The sequence below is a fragment of the Zonotrichia albicollis genome, chromosome 12 (assembly GCF_047830755.1).
Source record: "Zonotrichia albicollis isolate bZonAlb1 chromosome 12, bZonAlb1.hap1, whole genome shotgun sequence".
Taxonomy (NCBI): domain Eukaryota; kingdom Metazoa; phylum Chordata; class Aves; order Passeriformes; family Passerellidae; genus Zonotrichia; species Zonotrichia albicollis.
This window is the reverse complement of record NC_133830.1, coordinates 13135040-13162710: the sequence shown is the minus strand read 5'-3', so window position 1 is coordinate 13162710 and position 27671 is coordinate 13135040. Positions and strand designations below refer to the sequence as shown.

Below are 27671 nucleotides of genomic sequence, written 5' to 3'. Positions count from 1 at the left end.
CAGACAGATATAACTTTAATAACTTCTTTAAAAGTTGAGAACATTTAGATCCTTTTTTGTGCTGATTCTCATTTTAAAAACAAGATTCCTAGACTGCTGTAGGAATTCTTCAGTCGTTTGCATTAATAAGGAATTAATGTATTTTAGAAAAGGTATGAAATCTTCAAAGAGTGGAGCCATTTTATTACAAAGTTCTTAAGTCTATGTATTTTTTTTTGCTATTTCCTAATTCCAAATCAATGCCTTTACAGCTCCTCTGTGTTCTCTTTTTCATATTTCACAGAAGCTAAATTCTTTCCTTTCTGTCATCTATAGGAACTCTTTTTAAAGAGAGAACTAGAATTGTAAGTTTTATCTTTGTTTTATGACTCTCTTCTCCATAGCAACATTTAGATTTCCTTTGATGAGTGTACTTTGCATGCAGAGCACAATCTATCCTTGACTAAAATGCTGTAGTTACTGAAAAATATGTGGTAGCACAGTAAAACAATTATGTGAACAATGAAGGTTTGGTCTTAAATCCCTTGAAAAATCAAGTACATTTCCTTAGAGATGTTGGCCTAGTAAGCTGCAGGTTTATGTCACTCTTCTAATATTTATACTGAAATTTTAATGTCAGGAGCATCCCAGTAGGAGGCTAAATTTTATTTCTTCCTCTGTGTGTGCATATCATTTTGTATGATGCCTGTAGTACTTAGATGGGGGAATAAGTGTATAGATTACAAAAAATTATCAAAATCATATTTAAATGCTATATTTAATAGTAGCTGAATAAGTAGATTTTAAAGCAGAAAGTTTACATTTTCTGCTCAAAACTGAAAACTGGAATATTCTTTCTATTCTTCCCCAAGTTTTTGCTATTTATGGGAAGAGCTGAGGAAACCTGCTAGCAATGTATTAAATGCTTTGCTTTTTCTCCATATCTTTCCTGAAAATGTATTTTTGAAAAGTAGAAGTTCTGAGCCGTGTCAAAGAAAGAGTCACTATGTGGCATGGATGGGAGGAACATGACCATTAGAAACATCATACATTTAGCAATGCATTAAGGTTAAATTTAGTGCAGCTCAGAAGGTATTTATATAAATGCCTGTTTTATCAAAACCATTTCCAGACTTGCTGATTATTTACTGACATGTTTGCAGTTACTTTCTATTGATTTGTATTGTATCTGATTTTGGAGCAATCAAGTCAGTGGGACTGTTTTACTGTGACTGGTGACTTTTAAAAACTTGGCAGGGAGGACTGTGGAAATAAGGTCAGTGAATGTAAAATAAGAGTTTTTATTTATTTTTCAAAGTTTTGAATAGTTTCAATTGAAATAGTATACTTTTTGTAACAACTGCATTAAATAATTAGAAAAAATAGAAACGGAACATTAAAATCATAATGATATGTGTTATTTTTGTTATGTGTTATTTTATCTGATACAAAAAATAGTGCAAAGTCTGTGGTGGTGGATCCCTTGGCCTGTCTTGGGGTTTTTTACCACGTTATTAGTGTCTAATTTCAATTTTTCTGGTATTACCAAACACATTTCCATGAAGGGCTCAAAACAATACTAGATTATTTGCAAATGTGGAAAGCATGACAGTGTGTGCAACATCAGTATTGAGAAACCTCCTGCAGTTATTTATTCTGTTCTACATTGTGTGACGGGACCCCAGGCTGACCTGAATTTAGACGTGGAATTCTCAACATATCTTACTGGCATAAAGCAAATTGTGAACCTCAGGGGGCCTCCAGTTTCTGAGAGTAATTTTTTATTTGTAATACAAAATAGAATAAGAAAATGTATTTAGTAAAGAATTTTTTTTTTCTGGTTAAAAGGAGTTTGAAAAGAAACCCCACTACATTTTTACCTGTGTTCTTGCAACACTCCATGCTTTAGTCTTGTCTTTAATCTAAGAAATTTTTTTAGGTTGCAGCAAAATCTGCATATTTCCATCAAGATCCTTAAGTCTGCTTTTTTAAATCAGAAAATTCTCTTAGGTTTCCCCTGGAAAAAACCTGTAAGCACAGGTTTGCCGGGTCCTGTCTCTGCTGTACCTGGCAGCACAGCAAAGGTCTCTTCCTAAGCAGATTTGTGGGGCAAGGTCCAATTTCCTTCAGACAGCTCCTCCTGAGCCACAGCTGGGTGAACCAGGAGCCAGCAAATGGCCTGGTGTCTTCCCAGCCACAATAATTTTAGCAAAACTTTCTTTACCCAGATGTCAAACTAGGAGCAGGTAAAACAGATCTATGTTATGTGCATTGTTTGGGGACAAGCACCTGAGGGAGGGAGAGACACCAATGGAAAACAAACAGGATCAGGAGGTACTTTGGTGTGGCTGGAGCTGAATGAAACCATCAAGAGGGCACAGTTTGCCAGGGGGGAGGTAGAATAGAAATATCTGAAGTGCTGGAGGGCCAGGGAAAGATCACACAGTTTGCTGCAAAGCTGCCTCTTGGCAGGGAGTGAAGCAAAGCACAATCAGAGGCACCTGCTGGCTCTTACACACAGACAGGCAGCTCTTACACTGCTCAGTAAAGGGTCAGATCAGAGGACTATTGCTATTATTGTTAGGAAAATAATTTGTTTCCTATGGCCTCCCAGAAGGGTAGTGTCAGACAAAACTCCACAGTTTATTTCAAAGGAATACGTAGCAAATATTGAAAAACTGCATAAACTGAATTGCTGACATACAGGACCTTGTAACAGCCAAGTCTCAATTCAGCAATAGGATGAATATTTATATGATGGGAATAAGGACATTTTTTTAATTGTCCTTTGGTTTTTTATTGAGGAAAGACTTTGAACCTGGATTTTTAAGCTTAGGTGAAATGCGTCAAGAATTCCAGCCCTGGAAAAAGCATGATCTGCTGACTTTATTATTCTTAATCATTGTGACTACAGTATTTCAGAGAATGGCAATGCTCTTGATTTTGTAAAATCTTATAAATGGTCTAACTGAATTCAGCAGCAGATAATAAAGAACTCTAGTTTGTAAATGCTTATTAATGTGCTCTTGAAAATTATCTGAGAGCATTAGGGGTCACTTTGTATTCAAAAGCGTGAAGCATCCAGTTTGTGTGGTAGTTCTTAATAGGAAATCCTCACTTCCATCCGACTGTAACTCTGTCACTTGGCAAAACATGACCAAACTGCATGTACCTGACTGTATTTGGTAAATAAAAAAAAAAAAAATGAAAATCATATTGCAAATTTCTCCTCTTGTTTGAATGTAAAAAAGAAAAAGTTTCTACTTGTCAGAGTCAAAGTAATTAATAAGTCAAAAACTAACAAGTAGTTAAACTTTCAGAAAGGCTTTAAACTGCTCTAACCTGTTATACGGGATTTAGGTCATGTGTTTACAATTCACAGATAGCTGCAATTTCTGCAGCAACCCTTTTATAGTGTTCAATATAGTAATTTATTTTATAAAAAGGCTTTTTTTTGAAATGCATACGAGTCATACTTTAATGTGATCTGGTTTGTATTTTGATATTGGATCACTGCCGTTTTAGGATTAAAGAATTTTACCCTGTAGCATTTCTTCCTGCTGTGAATTTTGTTGCATTTTATGTTGTGGAAACAGAAATTGTGGCTTTTTGCACCAGTATTTGTGAATTAGACATCATCTGACAGTTCTCTTTCAAGAGAGGTACCATGTGGATATTTGCTTTTAACAGAGGACTGCGTTCAAGTTTGGAGTTTTTCTCTCTATTTGTTTTCATTCAGAGGAAGGGCAAAAGGTCAGAAGCTCACTAGAGATCTTGAAGGTCTTTTTGCATTTGGCATTGATTCACCTGCCTGTTTCCTTGTTCAGATGATGCCTTTAAAGACAAAATTTGAGTTGGACAAACAAATTTTCTGAGGAGGTACACTTAGCACAAGGCTGGAGTGCTACATGAGTGAATTTCTCCACAAGTATGGAGTAAGAGGAGGAGAATTCAGAAAAAGGGAAAACTGTATTGTGCCTGTAACAGTTTAATTTTCTGACTTCCTCTGTTAGAATGGGTTTTCTTTTTTCTGAAGTGAAAACAGAACCCATCTTTCAACTCTTGATAAATAAGGTTTTTAAATGTGATGGAGTCTGCTGCCTGCTCTCAATGCCTTTATCTGTGAGTTGTTGCTTACAGTAAATACTGTGCACACAACCAGGTATGGCTACTCTTGTCTGATAACATCTGTGTGGTACAAATATGCATATATGCATAAACATTTGCATTTGATTTGCATATATGCAGATATAATCATACTTGTGTTTACAGCACAGAAATGTATTGTTCTATGCATATATTATTGTATATTCTGCATGTATTGGAATCTGTTTGCATAAGCACTTACTAACTTTCTATTCCCATTTTGTTTTTCTTTCCTCTGTCATGGAGGATACAACCTTCTACTTTAATATGATGATCTCCTGTTAATGTCAGTTTCATTTAAAACCAAAACTGTCTCTATGTTGAATTATATTTGTGTACAGGAAGATGGAATTACTTCACAGTTCAGGTGTGATACCATATCTGATGAGAAAACAATCCTTTTCCTGGTATGGTAGCATTTAACAAATGTCATGGTGCTTTTGTGATACCTTGTAGAGAAGCTGCCAAATCATAGTCAGTTAATAAGCCCTCAATAAGTTGAATCAATTGGCAATGTAAACCTAGTTCCTCTCTAGTTTCCTTTACACTTTGTTTTATACTATGTTTATGCTTTTATTATTACAGCAGCTAAAGTGCCTGTTCAGATTAATTTAATGTATAATTGCTTGTTCTGTTTTGTTGTTTTCCAGCTCCCTCAGGCACAAAAGGTAAAATATTTTAATCAAATCCTAGTCATTCCAAGTAGTCACCAGTGCTTCACCAGTGTTTCCATGGTGGTGTGGGTGTGGTACAGGCGGTGATCAGTGAAACTCTTCACTGTCACGGGGCTCTGAGCGGGCCCCAGGAGGCTGCCTGGCTTTGAGCCCAGCTTGAGGTACCTGCTGAGAGCAGCTCTTCAAACACATCAGCTGTTTAACATGCCAGGCATCCAGCAGCCTTCCACTTGCAAACAACAGGGAGGCTGTTTTATCAACAATTTGAAATAATAGTAGGGATTAAAAACAAAACCCAACCCACTCCGTTACTCCATGTGAAGCATTTCTGGGTCTGTTGTAGAGACTGCAGAACCCATGGCACAGCTGGTACCCTTTCACTGCTCCCCACTGTATCTACCAACACACCCCCGAACACATTCAGCATTTGACTTCTCTAGCAGGTTGCATAATTTCCATACAATGTGCTCTTGCCTTTAAACCACTTCTGCATCGATATGGTGTCACCAGAGCCAGGACAGCACAGCCACTGTGGCAGAGCTAACAATTCCTTGATGCCTGTTGCATCATCCTTGTGTATTTCACAAATATAATCAAGGCTTCCAGAAACTAGAAAATCTAGCTGGTGTTCTGTGCTTTTGGTAAAAAAGTATTAAAATGATAAAAAGGAATAGAATATGCTGGGCAATTGCAACACTCACTTGTCCAAGTCATTCTTATTGCTCTTGGAAAAGCACTTTCAATAAGAAACATCACAGCAGTTAGTCAGTTTGACATCACTGTCAGTATCATTCATGGATGATGATGAAAGTTCTGTTTTTAATGAAAGCTATAAGTGAAGTGATCTTTCACTTAATAGCTTCTGAAGAATGGTGAGGGCATCCACAGAGCTTAGAACTTCACTAATGTATCTCAGCCACTTTTTAACTTAAAAACCAAGAAATATGAGGATGGGAGAATCTAATTTTATGACACTAGATGTATTTGAAATTTCCTTGCTCATGGAGCTTGGAAAATTCAATTTCAAGCCTGCCGGTAACATGCTATTTTATGACACTGCACTATGTCCATAGTTTGTTCATGCTGGGATAGTTGTAGAACATGGTACCAAAAGATGTTGGTTTTGTTTTGGTTTTTTTTCCTTCTTGAAAAAAAAGTTTCAAGAAATATTTTGTGTACAGCTTTCTAGAAGAGTAGAAGGACAAAAAGATTGGCTAGACTAGCTAACTTTGGCTTTTGCATTTTCACCTGCTTAAATGTTTGTGCCAAATGCTTCTCTTAACAGTTTGCAGAAAGAAGAGAGAGTCAGACTGTGATGTGCTGGTGCAGAAATTACAACCAGCCAGGCTGTCAGCTTGTGGCATGTGGGGCTGTATTACCTGTTCTGATGGCCACAATTCTGAGCTGTTAAACAATATTCTGGTACAAATTATTCAAGTTTGCTGTTAGCAAATACAATTTTCAAAAATGGTCAAAATTGCACATTTGGAATGTTTTTTTCCCTAGATCAAAAAATTGCAGAACTAAAGCCAGATATTTTTAAATGCACTCACAGCTGACTACAGTCTAATTGATTGTGTATTTTGTTCAGTGAAAAAGGAGAGAGGTGGGAAGGAAGAAATGGGATGGGGAAGGGGGCAGGTACCAGTAATCCTCCAGGGCTTTTGATAACTTCAGGCAAGAAATATGCCTTTTAAATAAGTGTGGCCTGGAAGCTTATGAACAAACCAAGAGAATCTCTCTTGCTCTCTGCAAGGTGAAGGGAAGCAGCACAGGGCTGGTGCATGCCTTTATGAATGACTTAGTCACTGTTTTGCCATTTGGTGTCTGAACTTGTACTGTATTTTTGTTGGAATCTATGTATCATCTTGCAAATGTTTTCTCTATAAACATTTCAAACAGTCATGTCTCTCTAAACATGTTCACTTTAATCTTTGAGTGATCTGAAAGAAAAATGTGGCATTTCAAGTTTACCTTTGCTATTTCATATCTATTCTAAATAGTTCACCATCTTGATGAAATGTGTTTTCTCTTATATGTGGGACACTTTGGCTTCAGATTTTTCAGTGTTTAGTCAGTGTTCTATGGTCATTAGCTATTGATTTTGAAGACCTGTAGGTTTTAAACTGTCTACAGCAGTTAAATAACAAACCTGTTACTCTTATGCTGTCAGCTCTTGGTCAAACTGGTGCAAATTCAGAATTAGAGAGCAGGTGAAATGAATAATGATGAGTTTAAGGTGGATATGTCTGTTGCACCATGATATTTGTCTTGAAAAGATCTTTGTGATATACCCTATACTTAAAACAGAAAATACCACAAAACCAAATCAAACCAACCCCCCAGCCAGCGAAAAAACACCAATGAAAATCTCACCAGTTTCAGGCAATAGAGACCTTGATTTAGTATGGGTATGTTACTTTCAGAACAAAATATGTGTAGGAAGAGTTAATATATCTAAAAGGAAGAACTGCTACCAGACAAATGAAACAAATTCATAGGAATTTTACTTGTCCTCTATGTTTCTTTTATGCATGTTTTTAAGTAGCTATCCCACAGGGCTGTGAAATATCAGTAAGACAAAATAATAACTCAAATTTACCACTTTTCAAATTTGTTCATTTTGATTTCCAAAATGACCTTTATCTTTGAAACAGTTATGTTAAACAGCTTTTTGTATGCGCTGAAGAGCAAAAGCCATTTTTCCTTAATAGTTCAAAAAGGTGTTTTGTTTCCTAGTAGGAAAGCTTTACTTGCTTTTTTGAGCAAACACAGCAGGATTCAAAAGCTTTTGCCCTGCTCCTGCTGTGATGTTTTGTTCTACTTAGCTTGAGTGAAAAGGTAGAAGTGAAGAAATTAGGCACACAAATCAGAAGCAGAGAGTTGTGTTTAGAAACACTTAAGAAATTTTTAATGATTCTCTCATGAATGGAACCACATTTCCTCCATACAGAAATGTTTTAATGATATTTATTGCCCAAAAGCTCCTGACAGCTTTCTTCTCTCTTTCTGCGTAACCCTTAACTTCTGTAAGTAGTGCTGTGCCCTCCTCATATTTGATGCTATCCTCTTTCAGCCTTTTGGGAGGATCATTTATCATCTCCTGCATCATTTATCTTATACTTTGAAGAGCTGAATTAACTGTCACTGGGAATAGAAAATAGAAAATGTGGAAAGCTTTGGTTTCATTGAAGTGGTTGACTAGTGATTTTAGCACTTTTGTAAAATTATAACATTTAAGTGGAATCTAATGGAGTGCAAAATAATCATAAAGTAAACAGCTTGACATAGCATTCCTTTGGATCTATTTCCTCCTCATGAGATGCTACTGTCTTTGTTTTGTAATGTATATTTGGTTTCTTTTCAGAAAACCACGTTAAAATTTTCACTTTTATTTTAATTGCAGTCTTTAGATTCCAAAATCTCTCTTACATTCCTCAACAAGCAGGCTTACTTTTAATAACATTTTGAATCAGCAATTTACAAACTCCAAGTAACTATTTTACAACATAAGGGGTTTTTTAAAATTTACTCTGTGTATCAAACAGAAACTTCTCTTTCTAAGACACTCACACAGGTTCCTGTATTGTCCCAGACCATAACTTGACTCTGTGCCAAAATAATAACATATTCCTTATTCTTTTAGTCCATATAAAACAGAAATTCCAATTCTCTGAGGCTTCCAGCCTGCCTCATGACTCTGATCAGCACATAAAAGTGCAGTGGTCACATAAGACAGCACATTGTGGAGCAAATCTCTACAGAGCAGGCCAAGGAAGAAGGGCAGGGTGGGATGGGCAGGTGTCTCAGAAATGCTGATCAACCCATTGTAACTCTTCTTGACTATACACTCCCAAGGAAGATATTTCAGAGATGTTTCTCAAATTCTTCTTTCTGTACTGGGAACACCTCAGAAACTGTTTATATTCTTTCCTGTATATGTGTGTCTGGTTTAATTCTGGAGCCTGCCTTACTCTTTGCCTTGAGATGGATGCTAGTGCTGGGTGTGAGGCTAAACTCTTAGGTGGCTTAACTCTAAGAGGATGATTTCTATTTGCTTTTTGGGAAGTTCTGTTGGGGTTGTTCTGAGGGGGGTAACTTGTGCACAGCGAGGAATTAAAGGGAAAAATGTTGTAGTTAAATCTATTTCTAAAGGGAATTTTTCCTCCAGTTATAGAATTATTATCACTAGCCATTAGAAATCTGTACCTTTTTCAGAGAGGAAGTTCTATTTCTTTATTCTAAACAGCCAAGAGACAATTAGCCTGGGAATGCATTTTTTCCTCAGTCTTGAGATTTATTTTCTTTCAAAGATTTGTTATTTTTTTGCTATGCATTTAATGAAACTCTGTCCATAGCCCTTGGGTAGTTGCCCACCTAAAACTGTTACCACCATGTCTTTCCAGCAGAAGAAAGACAAATCACTGGGGGCAAATCACTGATGCTGTCTCCTACATTCATCATTTTAGACTAGGTGGTAACTACTTTATGATGAGCAGTGAGTGACTCAGTAAAACATTGCAAATACAGGTCCCTGCTCACCCAGTTATTTGCTGACTCCACTTACAGAAGTGGTCAGCAACCTGTTCATGTGCCAAACAAATTGAAAATCAAACAGGCTGGATTATACAGTGGAATTCTATAGAAATGAGTGCAGCAGCCAGCTCTAGTTGCTACTTGTAGATAACAAAATTACAAGACAGTCACTCTTGCCTGCTGCCATAGTCAGTTTTGAGAGTTAACGAGCAGTCCTTTCATCAACTCCCCGGAACTCCAGACTGTGGGGGTTTTTTTCTTCATGTAAAGAATTTCAAACGCCTAAAACTCTGCTGGAAGTCCCTTGGCTTTATCCTATCCACTGAATTGTTTTTAGTAATGTATTGAAAGTGAGCAGACTCCTAAATTAATACTGTCCAGATACTTGACACAAACATGATGCCAGAGAAAACCACCCAGAGCAACCATAGAAAATCTTGATGTGCTCCAAAATGTCATCTAATGATCAGCAGAATGCTTTCCCACTTCCTGGGCTGCTCTCCCCAGAAATCATATCAGTGTGCTTGACTCTGCTACTCTGGCCAAGGAGTGGAAATTCCAACATTGCTTTGGCTGCATTTCAGTTTCAAGTACAACCTTTGAACTCACAAAGTTTTTGTGTTTTTTTCTTGTTTGTTTAATAACTTACTATTCCTTGATATATCAAAGATTATATTAGGGTTAGAATTATCTCTTCTTGCTAACAAGGAAACAAAAAAAAAAAGGAAATATGATCATAAGTTTGTTCCACCTCATATCCCTGGTGGTTTCTTATCAGATGTAAATCTTCTTGACTCTAAACCCCATTTGTGTTCCTGTCTAATGTCTGCAAGCATTCCTTCTCACCATGAGACAGTGCCATGCCTCAGGAAATATACTTGTTTAAGAAACTTGAAATCCTCCTGAAGAAGACTGAGAGATGCAAGACATGTAATTTATTAGATTTTCTTTGTCTGATTTGTTAATGTGAAGTATGCTTCATAAGGTATCTGTATCGTAATGTAGGAATTGTTTTCTGAGAATGCGGAGAGCCAATTGCTATTGCTTCATTATAAGAAAACTTCTGTAAACACAAAGCAAAAAAATGAATTTCAAAAGTTGTAAAAAGAAAGGAAAAAAAAAGATTAGAAGTTTTACTTGAGTGCAGAAGAGATGATAGAGATGTAAGAGTGATAGGAGAATGTCCCAGTCACAATTGGGCATGACTGTCCTGTACAGCATTGCTCAGCAAGATCGTCCCTGCTGCTGCATCCAGCTGGCTGAGCACAGGTGCAGCAAAGCAGAATTTGTGTTCTACACAATCTCAACTTGAGGTCATAACTGTCTGTGTGACACCTTCAAATGTTGGATAAACCTCTTCAGCTTTAATATCTGTCCCTGGGGACAGAAAGGGTTGAACAATGACTCTCCACTCCCTGCTTGAGTTGTGTTTCTCACGCTGCTGGTGAAGATGGACAGGCACAGGGCAGTGCTGGTCTGGAGCACCCCAGGCAGGTTCTGCCTCAGGGGAGAGCTTCATCTGAACAGGGAGGAGACAGTCTGACCACTCTCACTGCCTTGTGGCCAGGAACCAAGGTCAGGAGATCTGTTTGCTCCCTAACCTGAAAAGCTGCATTGACACCTGATGTGCAGAATCAACTAATGCTTCATGGCACCTCTGAGGGCAGCTGGAGCAAAGAGCTCCTGGGGTCCTGACTGGCTGTCATCCTTTGTGCTGCTGTGTGAGCTGGGATCTCAGTCTGTACCAGAACTAAACCCACACAGCCCATGCATGGCCCCTTGCCCTGTGCTGGGAGAGAACAGCCCGAGGCAGCTGAGGCAGAGCTGGCAGTGGGAGGGGTGTGGAGCAGAGCTCCAGCTGCTCTGCTGCTGCTCCTGCTGCCTCCACAGCCATCCCAGCCCTTCTCTGTGCCACGGCAGGCTGCACTGGGAGAGAGGATGGGGCTTCTTTCCTGTCTGGAGGGGCTGGGATGGGCAGAGCTGGGTCAGCTCAGATGGGGCTGGGCTGGGCTGCACTGGCTGCAGGTCCAGCTGCATCACTGCCATTTGGGGGAACTGCCTTATCTCATTTAAAATGGAAATAATGACATTGAAAACTGCAATCACATGTTTGTAATTGTCCCTTAGTTCTCAGAGATAGTATTTCTTTCTCAAATATAGCTGGCTGATGATCAGGGATTGGTGTTGATGACAACTGTTGCCATGCCAGTATTTAGTAAGCAAAATGAGACTGTAAGTATTCCGGTTATTTCTGTCATGTGATAATGGTGTGACTGATGTGAAGTTGCTTTCAGGGATCTAATAAGTTTACTCAACTCCTAAATTTTTTAAATTTATTATTATTATTATTTTGTCTGCAGTTAGAATCCCTTTATTAGCATAAAATATGGACAAAATAATCCCAAATACCTATACTCTATAAACCATGGTAAAATGATGAAACCCTATGTCTGAGGGAAAATCTCAGATGACACCAGGCATTATGGCTTTCTTACTTCTGTTTTGCTTTTTATGTAGTAAATATTACATATAATTTTCCTCTTTGCTCTGATATAACTCAAAATTTAATTAGTTTTATGTCTATTATATATTCATCTATTTATCTTTAGTAATTCAACATTGTTAAAGAAACTTAAGTGTACTTTCCCCTTAATGCTTCACCTTCCTCTTATGTTTATCAAATGGTAGGAGAAATTGGGAAAGACAGGAGTAACGTATTTTTAACAGTAGTTTTTAATTTTAAACCTATTTGCATGTGAAAGATTGCAGCAGAGGGACTCACCAGCTATCAAAACCTTGCATGCCTTTTCTATATAAATTGTAAATAAGGCAGAAAGGAGCAATATTATTGATTTAATTACTGATCGATCATCTGAATTGTACCAGTGTCTGCCTTCCCCACTTTTAAAATAATTTATCTGTCATCTATTCAATTTCACAGTGTAGCTGCAAGGTGAAATAAGTGGTGAGAATGTTTATTATCATCATGGTTCTGAGTGTATCTTTTATTGTTCTTTCAGAGGTCTAAAGGGATTCTCCTGGGAGTAGTTGGCACAGATGTTCCAGTTAAAGAGCTTTTGAAAACTATTCCAAAATACAAGGTAATACACAAATGGTGTACATATCATTTATATTCAGTATAATGTCTCAAATATAACATAATTCATTTAATTTTTGTTATTGTTTATGCTTGCATAGCTCCATTATTTCACCCATTTTCCTCAGGAATTTTACCTCTGTAGTGTCTGAGATCAAGTGCCATTTTTAAAAGCCAAGTTAAAATATGGCCTGATTTTCACATTTTTGTGAAAAATCAGGTGGTAATATTAAATACTGACCATGTTTTGTGGCCTAGAGGGTCTAGTATTAAATTCTGTCCATATTAAAATCAATATAATTATAAAATCAATGAAGTTATCAAACTATGAAATATAGCCAGAATACAGTTCAAAATAACCAAAAGAATCATGCTGAAAAACTGCATGACTTTTAATGAAAACCTGTCCTTAATGTGGCTTTAGGCTTCCTGTTGGTGTGTAATTCTTCCTGTCCTAATTCTGTGTCTCCTGGAATTAAAGAAAGTGGCACATTGCAAGAACTTAAGTTCCTGCTTAACCAGACTAGTTCTTCCTTCTCTCCTACTCAGTATCTGCTAAATATTTTCCTCCACTTAGTTTTCCAAAGTGAATGACAGTTCTACAGTAAAAGTCTTAAAATAAATGATCACAAAAATTTTCAAAATCTGAACCAGTATATCTCTTGTGAAATTTTGCATTCGGTAAAAGCAGGCTTCAGGCAAACACAAAATGTAATTACTTTTCATTTAAATTTGATGCAATACATTAGTATTTCACTACTTCTCCATGTCTGGAATGTTTTACTATAGCACTCTTCTATTCACAAATGAAAATTAAATTAGTATTTTCCCATTAATAGATTTTTTTGCATGACTAACAAGCATGTAACACAGCATTGTAGACAGCCTTTGCTAAAGAGGCAAGCCCCTGGAATAAGTGCATTTTGACAGCACCTGTACTAAGCATAAATTTGTATATCATACAAATTGTCTCTTAATTGTTTTCCATGTTCTCATTTAGTGATTTCTAAGAGGGTGGAGAAAGAAACTGACTTGTCAGTGCCTTCCAATATTCTCACATAAAAATTCCTCCTATCAATTTTAATTCTAATTTGAATACCATCAGGATTTTCCAAATGATTTCATGGATCAATATACAGTAACTGTAAAGTTTAAATTAAACAAGAATTTGATGAAAAATGATGCATAAAAAGAGTGGCAATATTACTGATAAGGTGAATTGGAGTAAATTCCTGTGACTTGGATCCCATTAGGACAGGGCTGTGCAAACCCAGCACAGAAAGGGCCCTGTCGCTGTCCCAGGGCTATGGAAGAGACAGCAGGAGACTCCACACTGGTATCAGAGCACAGGGACAGAGACATTGCTGCCCGGAATAAATAATAGGGAACTCAGGGCACTGACCACCAAAGTTTGCTAACAGATATGTTAAAAAAATGTTATATTCCTGTGCATGCAGAAGAACTGAATTAGTATAATGTGGAGGAGAAAGGAGCAAAATTTGCACCTTTGCTAAATTTTGAGCAATGGACACAATCTCTGGAGCTGCCTGTAAGGAGCTGTGAGGAGAGCAAGTTTTATCTGTAATGAGAATGGAGAACAATGTTGTGGCACCTGCAGAAATAAAAGCTTGGCTGTGCATGGCTGGATAGGAAAAGCCAGGTAACAGTGATGTTACTCCTAAATAATCTGTGAGATTTGGACATAGTCTGAATATGAGAATCTAGAAAGAGTGGGAGGCCCAAATAATGGGTATTGGAACAGAGTGAGACTGATTCAGGAAAGAACTTTTTTAAGAAGTAGTTTTCTGTGGAAGGTAATATATGATCCTTTTGCTGAATATTAGATTTTTATTTGAAGGTATGTTTTATATTGCAGGATGTACTGCAAAGGAGGATGATTACCAATATCATGCAATGCAGTTGGGTTAGTGAGATCACTTGAGTTATAACTTCCAGTCCCACATGCTCTAAACAAAGACTCTGCAATTGGAAGAGCATAATCACCCCTGGGAGCCATTCCTGCAGAGGCAACACATGACAGAAAATTCACACAGGGATAGAAAATGATGGTTGAACATAGAAGTCTGCTGGTCTGGAATTCTCTCAGCTTGGATGAGGTGGATTTTATGCTGAGGAAGATGAATAACAGCAATAAGCTGTTTTCAGCAGTTGTTACCTTGACTAAACATCCCCAGATGTCAGTGGCAGTTTCTCCTGAGTGAGCTGGGGCTGGATTTGGTAATATTTGACTTCCATGTGACATTTTACCACAGTTAGAAAAACGTTTCTTTGTTTCTGAATCTGTGATTTAGAGACAGAATTCGAGGTTTAAAATGGCAGTGCTGCTGTAAATGGTGGCATCATTCAGATACTGCAGAGGCTCTGCAGTTTCATGCATTGCACAGAACATGGTAAAAATGCTGCCCTTGATCCTGGGTAGGCCTCAAACAGGCAAATGCTTTTTTCCTGTGAAAAATACCACCCACATTTGTTTCCTTACCTGACTTGCATTGCCTGGATGTCATTCTGCAGTTATCAACACAGACAATTACACTTGAGATCTGATATTTAGCCAACAGCTCGTTCCCTTGTCACACCATAATAGTTAAAATATGTCCACTGTTATTATTTTGGTTATCCCTCCTTTATGAAGAGATGCCAAGAACATATCACCCTCTATTGCTCTCACTGAAGTTTATTGCTATAGGAAAACCACTAATTTATGAAACAATCTTCTGTGTGGCAGATACAGCTGACCATATACAACCATTCACACAGAGACACTGTAAATTAACCTGGAATGTTTTACCTGTGACCTTGCCATAAGATCCCAGTCTGGTTTATGTTCCCAGAAAATCACAGAATCCAATAAACTTGATCTCCCTTTTGCCTCTTAGAAAGGATTCTGACTTTCCTTGCTCAAGTTGCTTTGTGTCAGACAAATTCCTAAAGACCCACTTCAGCAAAGCATTTAAGAATGCTCTCAAGTTAAATAACAAGATTTAGTAGTGAGAACTGTAAATATCAAAGCAAGATAGTGCTGGACTTTCAAGTTCCTCTTTTTTTTTTTTTTTTTTTTTTTGGTATTTAATACCTCACTGTAATTTCAGTGTAACGAGATCCTTAAATAAAAAGACACAGGATATTATATTGTCTAAAGAACTGAAAAAAATGGGTAAAGAAGGATAGGAAGATACTCTCTGCATGGCAAAGAATACATAGTGAATCTGTAGAAAAAGTCTACATTAGCAGCAAGCTTATGCAAGAAGGGATGTTTGAATGACCACATGAAGGATTTAAAGGCAGATTTGTTGCATTCAGTGGATGCAATCAGCTGTGTAATAAGCATATTGCTAAATACACCAGTATTTTTATTTAAATAAGTACAATGCTAAATTTAGGCACTGTTAGCCTCATCAAGCATCTCATTGCTCTCAAGGAATCTCCCACAGTTCCACTCAGTACAAAGATGAAAACTTAGAGGAAATTCTTTAGCAGAAATAGCTGCCTTCTGTGGCTGCAGCTGAACTGGAATTAGCAGAGCGGCTTTGTGATGGGAAGATGTAAATATCACATATGACAGGTCACTGTTGCTCTCTGTAGCTGTGCTCTCCTTATCTTTGAGTTAAGTGGTTCTTTGACAGCAAGTGAAGAAAGTTGTGCACTCCTGGGAATGGGGAATTTATAATATCCCAGTCTCTCTTTGCCCTGGCCCATGTTCTGAATGCCACATGCTATGGCATCTCATATATAGCTATATTTTATATGTATATATATAATAATTAATTGACTCTATCACACATAGGAGCAAGTGCCCTGGATAGCAGAGATGTGGGACAGTGTAAAATCCTGCTCTGTGCTGAATTCATCACATGGCAGATTCTCATTTGCACAAAATGTCAAGGATCTTTGCCTATGTTATAGCAAAGCCCTGTGTGGATAAGGACTGGGAATGTCAGGTGCCCTGGACAGACAATTTATTGCCTGATTTTTGTTTAAGGGTTTGCTGGAGACCATGCTAATCAGTATTTCTTTCTCATTTACTTTTGCAGTTAGGAATTCATGGATATGCTTTTGCAATTACAAACAATGGATATATTTTGACTCACCCAGAACTCAGGCCTTTGGTAAGAATTCTCTTTATTGATCTGTTTTATTTAGCTGCATGTGTTGCATTTGGGTTTTTTTTCAAGTGTGAATAGTCTTCATTAAAAATTAAATACAATGGAGCAGATACTTTATATTGTTTCATAACCCATCATAGTTCTTGGTAAATATACCTCTGGAAACAACACTTAGCATGAAAAAAACCCTAGGAAAATAAATATACAACTTGCTTCTGCAAAAGATGCAGACCTCCATTACTGCGAAATAGCAAAGACAAAAATTGCTATAATTATGTTCATTTTACATTGAAATGGAATGTTGGAATGCTCTAGTGCTGTGTAATAACCCCTATTTGTCATGCTAAAGTGTTAAAGTTAATTTAATATATGTGCAGAAATTTCAATAAAGCATATTTTTAAGCAAAATAGGAGCACTGGGGATTTTCTGTACTAAAAGAGAAATAGCAGCAATTTTTACCTTTAGTTCCCCCTTATCATCTTGTTTGCACTAATCGCAGCAAGAAAAATAAAGTCACTGTTTTGCAAATGTTTATCAAGTTAACACCCCGGAGGGCTGGTGCATTCCTGGTTGCATCATTGTTTAGGAAGAGCCCTGCCAAGTGTTCCATCACCACTGGCTCCCAGCAAAGCACTGGCATTGATGGTCCCACTGCTGTGGCCACATGGCTGCCACATGTGCTCCTCATGCAGGATCTCCAATGTCCAATCTCAGCAGTATTTCAGTAGAAAACAGAAATATTAACCGGTTGGATAATTTAATTTGAAAATAAAATTATTGACAAGCATGATTTATTAAGTCATTAGCATATCTGAGGTCTTCACCAAGCAAAGGAATTTTTCTTTCTAAGATATGGGCTAGGAATTACACACTAAATTAACATTTATATTTGCACTTAGTTTGGTTTTTAACTGGAACTTAGGAAAAGTGCAACAAGGATGTTTCAATGGGTAAATCTGACATCCCAGGTTTGCAAGCCACAGGAATGTATTTAAATTTAAACTTCTCTCTCTACATCACAAAAGTCTGATCACTCTTGTCTTTGCTGTAGTAGTCCCTTTCTTTTTGGGCAAATTACTTATTTTAAATTATCAGTATTTATTCAGTGTATAATAAATATTTTGTAAAACAGAAGGTAATGAGCTCCAGGCACTGTGGACAGCTCTAAGGCTGACAGAGGGTCTTACCCACTCCCTAATTTCTGATGTTTTGCTTTAGTGAGGTAAAGGTTGTTTTGCTGTAACTATCCCTCACCAAGGGTACATCTTGAAGGCACTTACTTCATTACCTTATACAAAGGAATCTCTTTTTAAAATCAAAATGTTGGGCAGGAGCCCATAAGCTGTCAGCTAGGGGAACTCATTGTGATATATTCATGGTCTGTGCATTTCAGGTTTTTGGAAGAGTCATTTTTACCTCTGGGTTCTGTCAGTGGTGGGTAATGAGAGTCTTCTGTTGACTTCAGTGGAGTTTTTGAGAGTGAAGTGATTGCTGGCCTGGGCCCTTGGTTTAATATTGCAGGCCAAATCCTGATACCATTGTCATATTCCATGGAATTTGTCACAATAATTATGTGAAAATAGGCCATAGATCTGGAATTAGATAATTTACTAAAGATACTCTCAAAAATTATTTCTGTCTTGGATTTACATTCAAGTCTCATTGATTGCTGACTTGATCCACTCTGATTTATCCTGTTGTTATATTTTCCAGCAGGGATGTAAAACTAGAATATTACTGAATTCCTGAGTTCCTAACGCCATATCTATTAGTTCTGGAGCTGATGTACTGCTTTTTAAGGAACTGTCTTGTGGGACCCAGAGCAGAGAGGCGGGATAGCAAACAGCACAGAATGCTTCCTGCTGCACCAGATTTTTATCTAACACTGAGCAGTGTTTGTAATCATTAAGCTGGCTGCATTTTTGTGCTGATTATACTATTGGGTTTATATTTAAAAATGCTTTTCAGGGAGACTTATTCTCTTGATTCTTCTGCTGGTTTTTGAATAAACTTGGCTTTTGGTGAGGCTGACAGGGTGGGTGCTCACGGCTGGGTTGCAGGAAGGAAGGCACTCCCTGAATCCTGAGCTGGATTCTTCTGCTGGTTTTTAGAATCACCTTGGCTTTTGGTTAGGCTGATGGGTTGGGTGCTCATGGTTGGGTTGCAGGGAGGAAGGTGCTCCCTGAATCCTGAGCTGCTGCTGCTGCGTTCTTCTGCTGGTTTTTGAATCAGCTTGGTTTTTGGTGAGCCTGATGGGTTGGGTGCTCATGGTTGGGTTGTCGGAAGGGAGAGGAAGGTGCTCCCTGAATCCTGAGGTACTGCTGGATTATTCTGCTGGATTTTTTTAATAAACTTGGCTTTTGGTGAGGCTGACAGGTTGGATGCTCATGGTTGGGTTGCAGGGAGGAAGAGGAAGGTGCTCCCTGGGTCCTGAGGTACTGCTGGATTCTTCTGTTGTTTTTTTGAATAAACTTGTCCTTCAGTGAGGCTGATGGGTTGGGTGGCAGGAAGGAGAGGAAGATGCTCCTTGAAGACTGAGCTGCTGCTGGATTCATCTCCTGGTTTTTTGAATAAACTTGACTTTTGGTGTGGCTAACAGGTTGGGTGCTCATGGTTGGTTTCCAGGGAAGAGAGGAAGGCGCTCCCTGAATCCTGAGCTGTTGCTGGATTCTTCTTTTGGTTTTTTTTGAATAAACTTGTCTTTTGGTGTGGCTGACGGGTTGGATGCTCGTGGTTGGGTTGCAGGGAGGAGAGGAAGGGGCTCCCTAAATCCTGAGCGGCTGCTGGAGCAGCCCCAGCCTTCAGCTCTGCCTCGGAGCTTCCACCGGCCACCGTCCCACAGAGGGACCAGAAAGAACCTTTTGGCTCGGTTCCTCACAAGACATTCGTGGGGCGATGAGTGGCGCCAAAGGAGCCGATAAAGCGGGGCAGAGGGAGCGCGGCCCCTCAGGAATGGCCCCGGTGACACGGGCCCTGCCCGCGGGTGCAGTGCGGGGCCGCGGCCGGCAGGTGGCGCCGCAGCTCCGCGCAGGCCGCTGCCCCCGCCGGGGCCGCCCCCGCAGCCCTTCGTGCTCAACGGGATTGTGCCCTGTTTTCTGTTTATTCCTTTCTTCCTTTTTGTTTTTAAATTTTAATTTTATTTTTGTCACATAGCCGAAGAGCATCCATTGCACATTTCCCTTTTTAAGTCTCCTTTCCTACCAAAAGCACCCCATTTGAAACGCCATAGACTACACCTGATGGGAAAACCCCTTTTTCTAAATACTCCTTAAATACATCAGAATGCCTCTATATGCTGAGCTTGACTAAAAGTCTATATTTTTACAGAGGGCTACTTTATTTTCCACGAGAGAATATTTTCAGTCGTGTGCTGTAATTTGTAATTTTATATTCTCTTGAAAACCTCGATCTACTGCTAATTTAAAAAGTAATAAATTGTTTGGGAGTTCAAAACTGAATTTTCAGCTTTTTCATAATTTAGTGTGTGAGGCTCCTCACCCGTCGTGGTCGTGAAATGTGCACATGAGGACCCAGTCTTCCTCATTTGTGATCATGGCAGATTTAATCTGCTTTTCAGGAGCCTCTTAACACTTGAGGTGTGTGCCAGGTGTTACACTGTTAGATTTTAAAATGAAAATATGTCACGTTGATGATGTTACAGTTTGCCAAAGAAACGAGTTTAGTGAATGCAAAGGAAAATACTTGTTTTACTGCCCTTAAAAACAACCTTAACCTGTCAAACCTTAATTGTGGTTAATTGCCCATTACTGCCACTGTCACTCTGCAGTCTGGTAAAGGTTGGTGCCAGAGGAAAACTGCTTTCTTATGGAAGTGTGGTGGGACTGCAGAGAAATTAAGCAATGTCCCTGGAAGGTGAGTGTCAGCCACAGTCACAGATCAGCACCATGTGAACCTTATCTGGTGTTAGGGGTTTGTGCTGCTGCCTCTCAGCCCTAATGTTTGCGTGGTTTTCAATAAATAATAGCAAGGTTGCTACCAGGTTTTATGAAGTTTGTGGCTTTTTTTGATTCATAGTTAGCAATGGGATTTGTGTTTTTGTTCAGGGAGTGGAACAGGATTTGGTTTTTTTCAGTAATTACTAGGTCAGAATACTCAGAGTTCCTGAACAAGGAGCCTGAGTTTCTTAATTAAAGAAAATATGCATTTAAAGACAAATGCATATGTTCTTGAATAAAATTGCATCTTTTATTTATGTTCTACCATTTCAAAAATAAATCAGAGGTTAAAAATGTGTTCCGATTTATGAATTAATCTAATGACATCTCTGCTTACTAAAGATTTTGTAATATATGTATTATATTATTATTATGATTATATGATTTTTATGATATATGTATTATTTAAATCAAAATCCTCTGTCTTGGAGAAGATTGAGACATTTGTTCTTACTCTCAAAATAAGCTCTGTAAGACTTGTAATGGGGTTTATGACTGGCTGTTTGTGAATGCTCTTACCAAAGTAAATGAATTTAACTGATGCCCTTCTATACAAGGATGCACATCTTTAACTTGATCAGTCTTGACAGGGAAAGTTACACCTAAAAATCAAAGCTTTGTGTAATATTTCAGTGCCTTCCCCAAAATATGTTGGTGGTTCAGGTGCCTGAGTGAGTTCCCATTTCCTCCTTAGAATGGGAACTGTCACCGTGTGTTGCATTAAGCTGAAGGACCTGCACTGTTTGAAGATTCTAGATCAGTATTAAGTCTTTTGTAGCTGTAAATTTCGAGAAAATTTGTTTCTCCTAATATAGAAAACCAGAGAAATCCGAGTGTCAGGGGAAACATTAATGCCCCACTTAAGCAGTGTTAGCCTTTCAGAAGCAGCAAATCTCATTTCTCTCTGGGGAGTCCCGCCTGGAATGTGAGATAACCTACACTTACCCTTGCTTTATTCATTGACTCCATAAAACTCTACAGCTGTAGCTGACAGCAGAATATTTAAATGATTTGAGCAGTGTAAATGCCTCACGTTCATTTAAATAACTGAAGAATTCAATCACTTGAATGCCAATGATTATTCCTATTGGAGTTTACATTTCAAAAAAGACAGCCCATCTGAATCCCTGTGAGAGCATTAAATTGCTATCTAATTAGAAGTGCAAAATTACATATATTTAAAAGATAATTAAAGGTTTGAAGGCTGTTGAATAACTGGTTGTACATATAAATGAATCACTGAAAATTTGTTAGCAATATGCGAAGCTTTCTTTTATTCTTTGCTTTCAGCTTTGAAGTTAGGTATAACTGAGCTCATGGGTTTAAGTCTGGTAGTATTAAGATAAAGGCAGATGTTTTTAATTATTTCTACTCGAACCCCAAATAATTATAAGCAGCTGCCAGTTTTACATAATCCCGAATGATAAATCCCGAGAATGCAAATAAAATCCCAAACAGAGGGGTTGTTTTCTGCAGTGGAGTAAATCACATCCATGTTTCTGTGATAATTGTCTGCAATCCACCTGAGAACCTGAGCTCAGCTGATGAACTCCTTGGCCAGGCTCAAGGTGTGGGACTTAAAGCTGGTATTTTTTGTTGACTTTTAATTCACTATGTATATTTCCATATTGCTTTATCATTTTAAACATTACTGCACTGTTTGAAAAGCAAACACATATTAGGAGAGTGAGTAGACAAAGTTAGTTAATACATATTAGTTAATACATGTTAATACAAGTCTTGTATTAATAGTTAAGACAAGAACTATTTTCTTCTATTGTTTTGCTAGCGAGTTCTCCTGTGTACATGGCACATCTAATAGCTCCTACTTTTTCTCTGCCTGGAAACTTAGAATTAAATTATTCTCTTTTCCTTAGCAAATTACATGGCTCCTGTTTTCAGCTTCTCTTTGCAGTATTTGTGCAAATTTTATAGTGCAGCAATTTTTCACTACCATCTGGCATGGAGAATCAATCCAAAATCACTGGTTTTACTACCAACCATAACCTAGGAACTTCTGGATTAACATCTCAAATAATAGGCTGGTCATGAAAATCTGTCTTTGGACAGGGAAGTTGTTTTTTCCTATTTTCTTAACAGAATCCATTACCTTTTTTAATATTAAACCAAGGAGGTTTGTGTCTTTGTGAGGATTGAAACAAACTTTGTTTTTTGACTGAACAACTATTAGTGTTTTACAGATCCAGTGCTAAGTGCAGATCAGTAAGAAATCATTTGAAGTTGCAGACTGGATGGAAACTGTGAAACTAAAGTATCACAAATGACAAACCAGGACCATGTGAGCAGAAGAAAAAGTATTCCAAATGAAATAAAGAACTTAAAGGGCAAGCAGCAGTGATTTAGATTAAGATGCTTCTTCACACGTATCTCCAGGCAGAATGTTTAGAGCTAAGTAGCACAGGGAGAATGAAAGCTCAGTCACTGGAGGTGATGTTGTGTTGTCAGGTTATAGGCAGGTGAAGCAGGGAAGGGGATTTTTCACTACTGTTGATGGTTTGTTTGTTTGGTTGATTTTTTTGTTGTTTCATTTGTTTATTTTTAAATCACACTTTCCCCTTGCACAGTGGGAGCAGTGGGACAGAGCAGCAGCTCGTGCAGGGAGGGCTGGTGAAGCTCTTGAATTTGCACTGACCATGGGATGTCAGGTCTGAGGCAATTTCCACCCCAAAAGCTGCAGCTTTGTGACAGTCACAGGTACCCCAGACAATAAATTTAGTGTGCAGTTTGAGAGAAGGGGAGATGCTGAAAAAGTGCCCAGACCAGGGAATTGCAAATAAGACAGTGCTTCCAACCTCTGCCTGTTTATTTAAAGCTGCATGGAAAAGTGTGTAATTTTAGTTAATTGCGCTTTTCCTCTGATATTTTTTCATTCAAATTTCCTATCAGACTTTGTAGATAAGAATACCTTTGTACGATGGCTTAGTGCAAGTTAGTTATAGAAATAATTATATTGTGCACAATTGTATTATGTAGAATTCAATCTCAGCAAAGTGTATTTTCTTGTCTCCTCTAAACAAAAGAAAAAGGGGTCATTCTCAAAGGCTGATGAGATTAATACACCTGATGAGATTAATACATTTTCCACATTTTGAAATGCTAATTCCAAAAGCTGAAACTTCATTGCATGATGCTATGTTTTAAAATTGGAGGAGTTTTTTCAGTACCTAATCCCTTACTTTTGTACACATTAGTAGTTTGGCAATGGAGAGTTATTCCTTGGAATTATTTTACCTCTCTAGGTTTTGCTTGTTTTTTAGTAGGTGCTTTTCTCATGGATGATTTCACATTGTGGCTTAGAAAGTTCATTAAAGGCTGGTGATGCTTCCAAGGCTGCTATCACAGCAACTTCCTCTCTCCCACCTCCCCATTATCCAGATGGAGCACGTCTGAGAAATTCCAATCACCTTAGACCCAAGATTGCAGCTGTTAAGATGGAGCTTGCTCTGTCCTTGATCAGATTGCTCCACTCTGACTCTATAAACACGTGGCTGGTCATATTCAAGGCAGATGGTTTGGGACTGCTTGTGTTAATAAAAAAAAAAAAAGAAAATCAAAGCAAAGAGTTTAATGGCACATGTAAATGGTTGTGTACAGGGTGGTGAAAAAGTGGTTGAGTCTTTAGCAACACACATCACACGTTGTTTGAATCATCCAATACTGTAAGAGTCTGGCCCAGTCTCAAACAAAAGATACTGAGTAAGATATGATAAAGCTAATTGTAATGGAAAAAGCAAATCATGAGTTTTTCTCACAAACAATAAGTTAGAACCATCCTGTAGTTTTGAGCAGACCAAAAGTTTTTTCTTTGGCAGTCCAGATATTTAACACTTTTCAGTGTCTTTTTTTTCCTCCCTGAGGTTTAACTGCTATATAATATCACCTCATATTTTGTATAAGCCAAAGATTAGCAGCACACCTTTTAAATCTAGCTCTTTTTCTCCTGTACTTAATTCAGAGTAATTTGGTAGAATTCCTAGTTTCTATCTTTCCCAATGTGTCCCTTAATGATTTTTTTCAATGCTTTATGGTAATCTTGCAGATGGGTTTGGCTTCAGGCTTAAATCAGCATTTTATACTTTACCCAGGAGCCCCAGAGATAAAAGGTTAGATTAGGTTTGCTACCAGAGAAGAAGATCTAGATGAATGCTATTTTTAAAACCTGGGGAATTGCTTCAGTGTCCATGAATAACTTTTACTAAGAAATTAGCTAAGCAATAAAACCAGAAAGAAGCTAGAGGAGAATGGACTTGTCAGCATTACATTTATGAAATATTTTATATCTGATCTGCCTGCATTGGTGTTTGATGCCCTGTTTACATAAGCATAGTGTAAATTTACTGCTGGGAATAAGGTGATATTTTCATGAAGATTATTAGTTCCTGTCCTAAATGCATTTAAGTGCACTTGCAATTCCTTTGAATGCTTATAGAGCCTGACTCTTGCTTGACCATTGGGATTTTGGCTTTGTGTCTACTTTTATGAATTTTTAAGACATGAATGCTTCTGATTCTTTTCTGAAGAACTTTGGATTTTTATCCAGATCTTCATTTGTTTGCTTTTGGTTTCTGCTCTCTGAGTGCAAGGTGTGGAATCTATATGATTAAAATAAATACAAGCCCCATAATATGATGCTAATTGTTTGCCTTGGGTTTGAAGCCTGCTTCTGCTGTCAGACACACAAGATCCAGTCCTAAATAAGGATCTGCATTCTCTGTCTGAGCATGCAGTATAGCCCAGAAGCTCTCCAACATCTGTGAGGGAGGATGTAATTGAACATTGGAATCAGTACAGGAGCTGTTTGCTCTACTCAGATGATCCCAGCTCATGTCTTTGTAACACTGTTCAGCCCTCACTATTTCAGAGCTTGACTGTAACCATTTCTATTCTAGAATGACTGAATCAGATCAAAGATTTATTCGGTTAATTGGTGCAGCCACAGAGAATAGATGTAGTTACTCCCTGTGAAGATTAAAGATAATATTGATGTAGCTGTAGCCATAATGAAAGACTTGAAAAATCCCAGCTAGAGAAATCAAGCCCTAGTAATGAATGGGATGTTATCCTCTCATATGTTATTCTTTTGAGATTTAATTATATTGGCTGCAAATTTTGTACTTCAGTATTTGGGTATAGTTATCTCTCTGGCTATCAGGGCTGTCACAGAGCAAAAATTAATTGTAGGACTGAGCTGCCTGAATTCAAAATCTGGAGTATGAGCATGTGCTGAAAGCAGAAGTTCTTTACATCTCTCTACCCACCTGTTGAATAGTAGAAGAGAATAAGTAGACAACCTTGTTACAAGAACAATGGGTTTTAGCAGAGGGCAAGGAAAGCACATGAAAATACTTTTCAATTGGATTTGCATTCCTTCTCAGAACTTACACCAACAGAGTTACTGGGAATTTTTTATGCAAAAGAATGAGAATTCTTGGGATTTTATCCCACAGAATTTCCTAAGAGAACTGTGTGTAAGAAAAACTGGAGTATGCAATTTTTTATGAGCAAAAATTAAGGAAGCTCAGTCAAGCCTATGCTGGGAGACACTTTACAATGTTAAATCTCAAAATCTCTTTGTGTTAATATGTTATATTTGATATTTTTAAAAGTTTTCTGTTCAGGAAGATTTTTGTTATTCCTATTTTTAAGTATTGTAGTCTACAAAAGCAACTGTGGGATTTATATGAGAATTTTTAATTCACAGAGGAGAAAGGATGGGAAAAACCTTCTTAAAGCTCAGAGAGCAAGGCTTTCCCTTGGTCTGCAGAACGTGATTGAAAGTGCCTGCACTGCTGGCTGTGGTGATGAATTGCTTGTCTCACACACTGACAGGTTTGCTTTATGGTGTAGCTGGTCCTGGCCTGAGGGAGGAGAATCAACCATATATATTGCCTTGCAGGTACAGCTTCAATCCTTCTGTGGTGCTGCTGAGGAGTCACAAAAGCAATTTGGGGATATTTCACACATCACAATGTCTCCTGTCATACCTCATAAAGAGACTTGTGGTTTCTCCTGATAAAAGACCAGATTTCACATTATGCCAATCCTCTCCCAAATTTACTCTTCTTTTCAAATGTAGGCTTCTAATTTTACTTATCCAGTCAGATTCTTTATTCTTCCTAAGTACTTCTGTCTTCCCCTGGGCCAGGTTTGTGTGGTTGCACTAAGAAGCTGATTTTGAATGTTCAGCAGAGGGCAGAATTTCCCACGTTATAAACACCTCGGTGTCAAATTAATTTGTCATGAGAATGTTTATTTTAAATGTGCCATTTACAGCGTAACAGTGAGGAGTGATAAAACCCCTACATTATCATTATTACTGTGTTACTTTTCCCCATGAAGTTGTAGATAAAATGAAATATCAGCAAATGCTAACACCATACTTCCCAAAGACTTGCATCTTATCTTGTTTGAAGTGAAATGGGTAAACATTTTGTTGATAAGATTACAGTAAATATAACTTCCTGTACAGCTGAAAGAGCCAGTTGGAGATATTTAACATAAACTTCAACATCGAAGGCCTCGTGCATTTTCCATCTGGGGAGAAGAAGATACAACAGCTGAGTTTGATCCCCCTGTGTGTCCATCAAGAAAAGCTCTGCATCATGGCAAGACATGATGCAAATAATCATGAGTTTTAGGTTTGTGATTCACAGGGAGCATTTCTGCAGCAGTATGGTGCACTTTATGGGAATCAAGCTGCCTTCTGCTAAATGTATTGCAGACCATCAGCATGCATTTAGAATTTTTTTTAATCTTCTGATGTGAAAATCTTCTGTTGTGCGAATAAAATGGGATGTGCTAATTATTCCACCTTTTTTTTGTACCAGTATGAAGAGGGGAAGAAACGAAGAAAGCCCAACTACAGCAGTGTGGATCTTTCTGAGGTGGAGTGGGAAGACAGAGATGATGTGGTAAGTGATGGGTTTTAAAACCCTGTCAGAAGATATTGTTCCGTCCCACTACTGTACCTGGAAACTGTTTAAGTAGTCATTAGAGAGGCCACCTGACTGCTCTTTGGCAAGGAAGGACAATAGACCCTTTTATTTAATTCAGAATTTTATAACTGTTTTGCATTGCTTCTTCCTTATGTATGCATACACCACAAACACAGACTCTTTGTATTTTTGGTAAAACGCA

At 38.0% G+C, this 27671-nt stretch overlaps 1 protein-coding gene across 4 annotated transcripts in view; it reads left to right on the top strand.

Moving 5' to 3' along the window:
* CACNA2D3 (calcium voltage-gated channel auxiliary subunit alpha2delta 3) overlaps positions 1-27671 on the top strand; it is a 382402-nt gene that overhangs the window by 262112 nt on the left and 92619 nt on the right. For 3 of the 4 annotated variants that reach the window (XR_012582234.1, XM_074549898.1, XM_074549896.1), the window contains 5 exons: positions 4776-4793; positions 11496-11567; positions 12356-12436; positions 16485-16559; positions 27362-27445. Coding sequence is in view for 3 of the 4 variants with exons in the window: in XM_074549898.1 (XP_074405999.1) it covers positions 4776-4793; positions 11496-11567; positions 12356-12436; positions 16485-16559; positions 27362-27445 (330 nt within the window). In the remaining variant the exon portion in view is untranslated. The remainder of the gene's footprint in view (positions 1-4775; positions 4794-11495; positions 11568-12355; positions 12437-16484; positions 16560-27361; positions 27446-27671) is intronic. The other variant, XM_074549897.1, reaches the window with a different exon arrangement.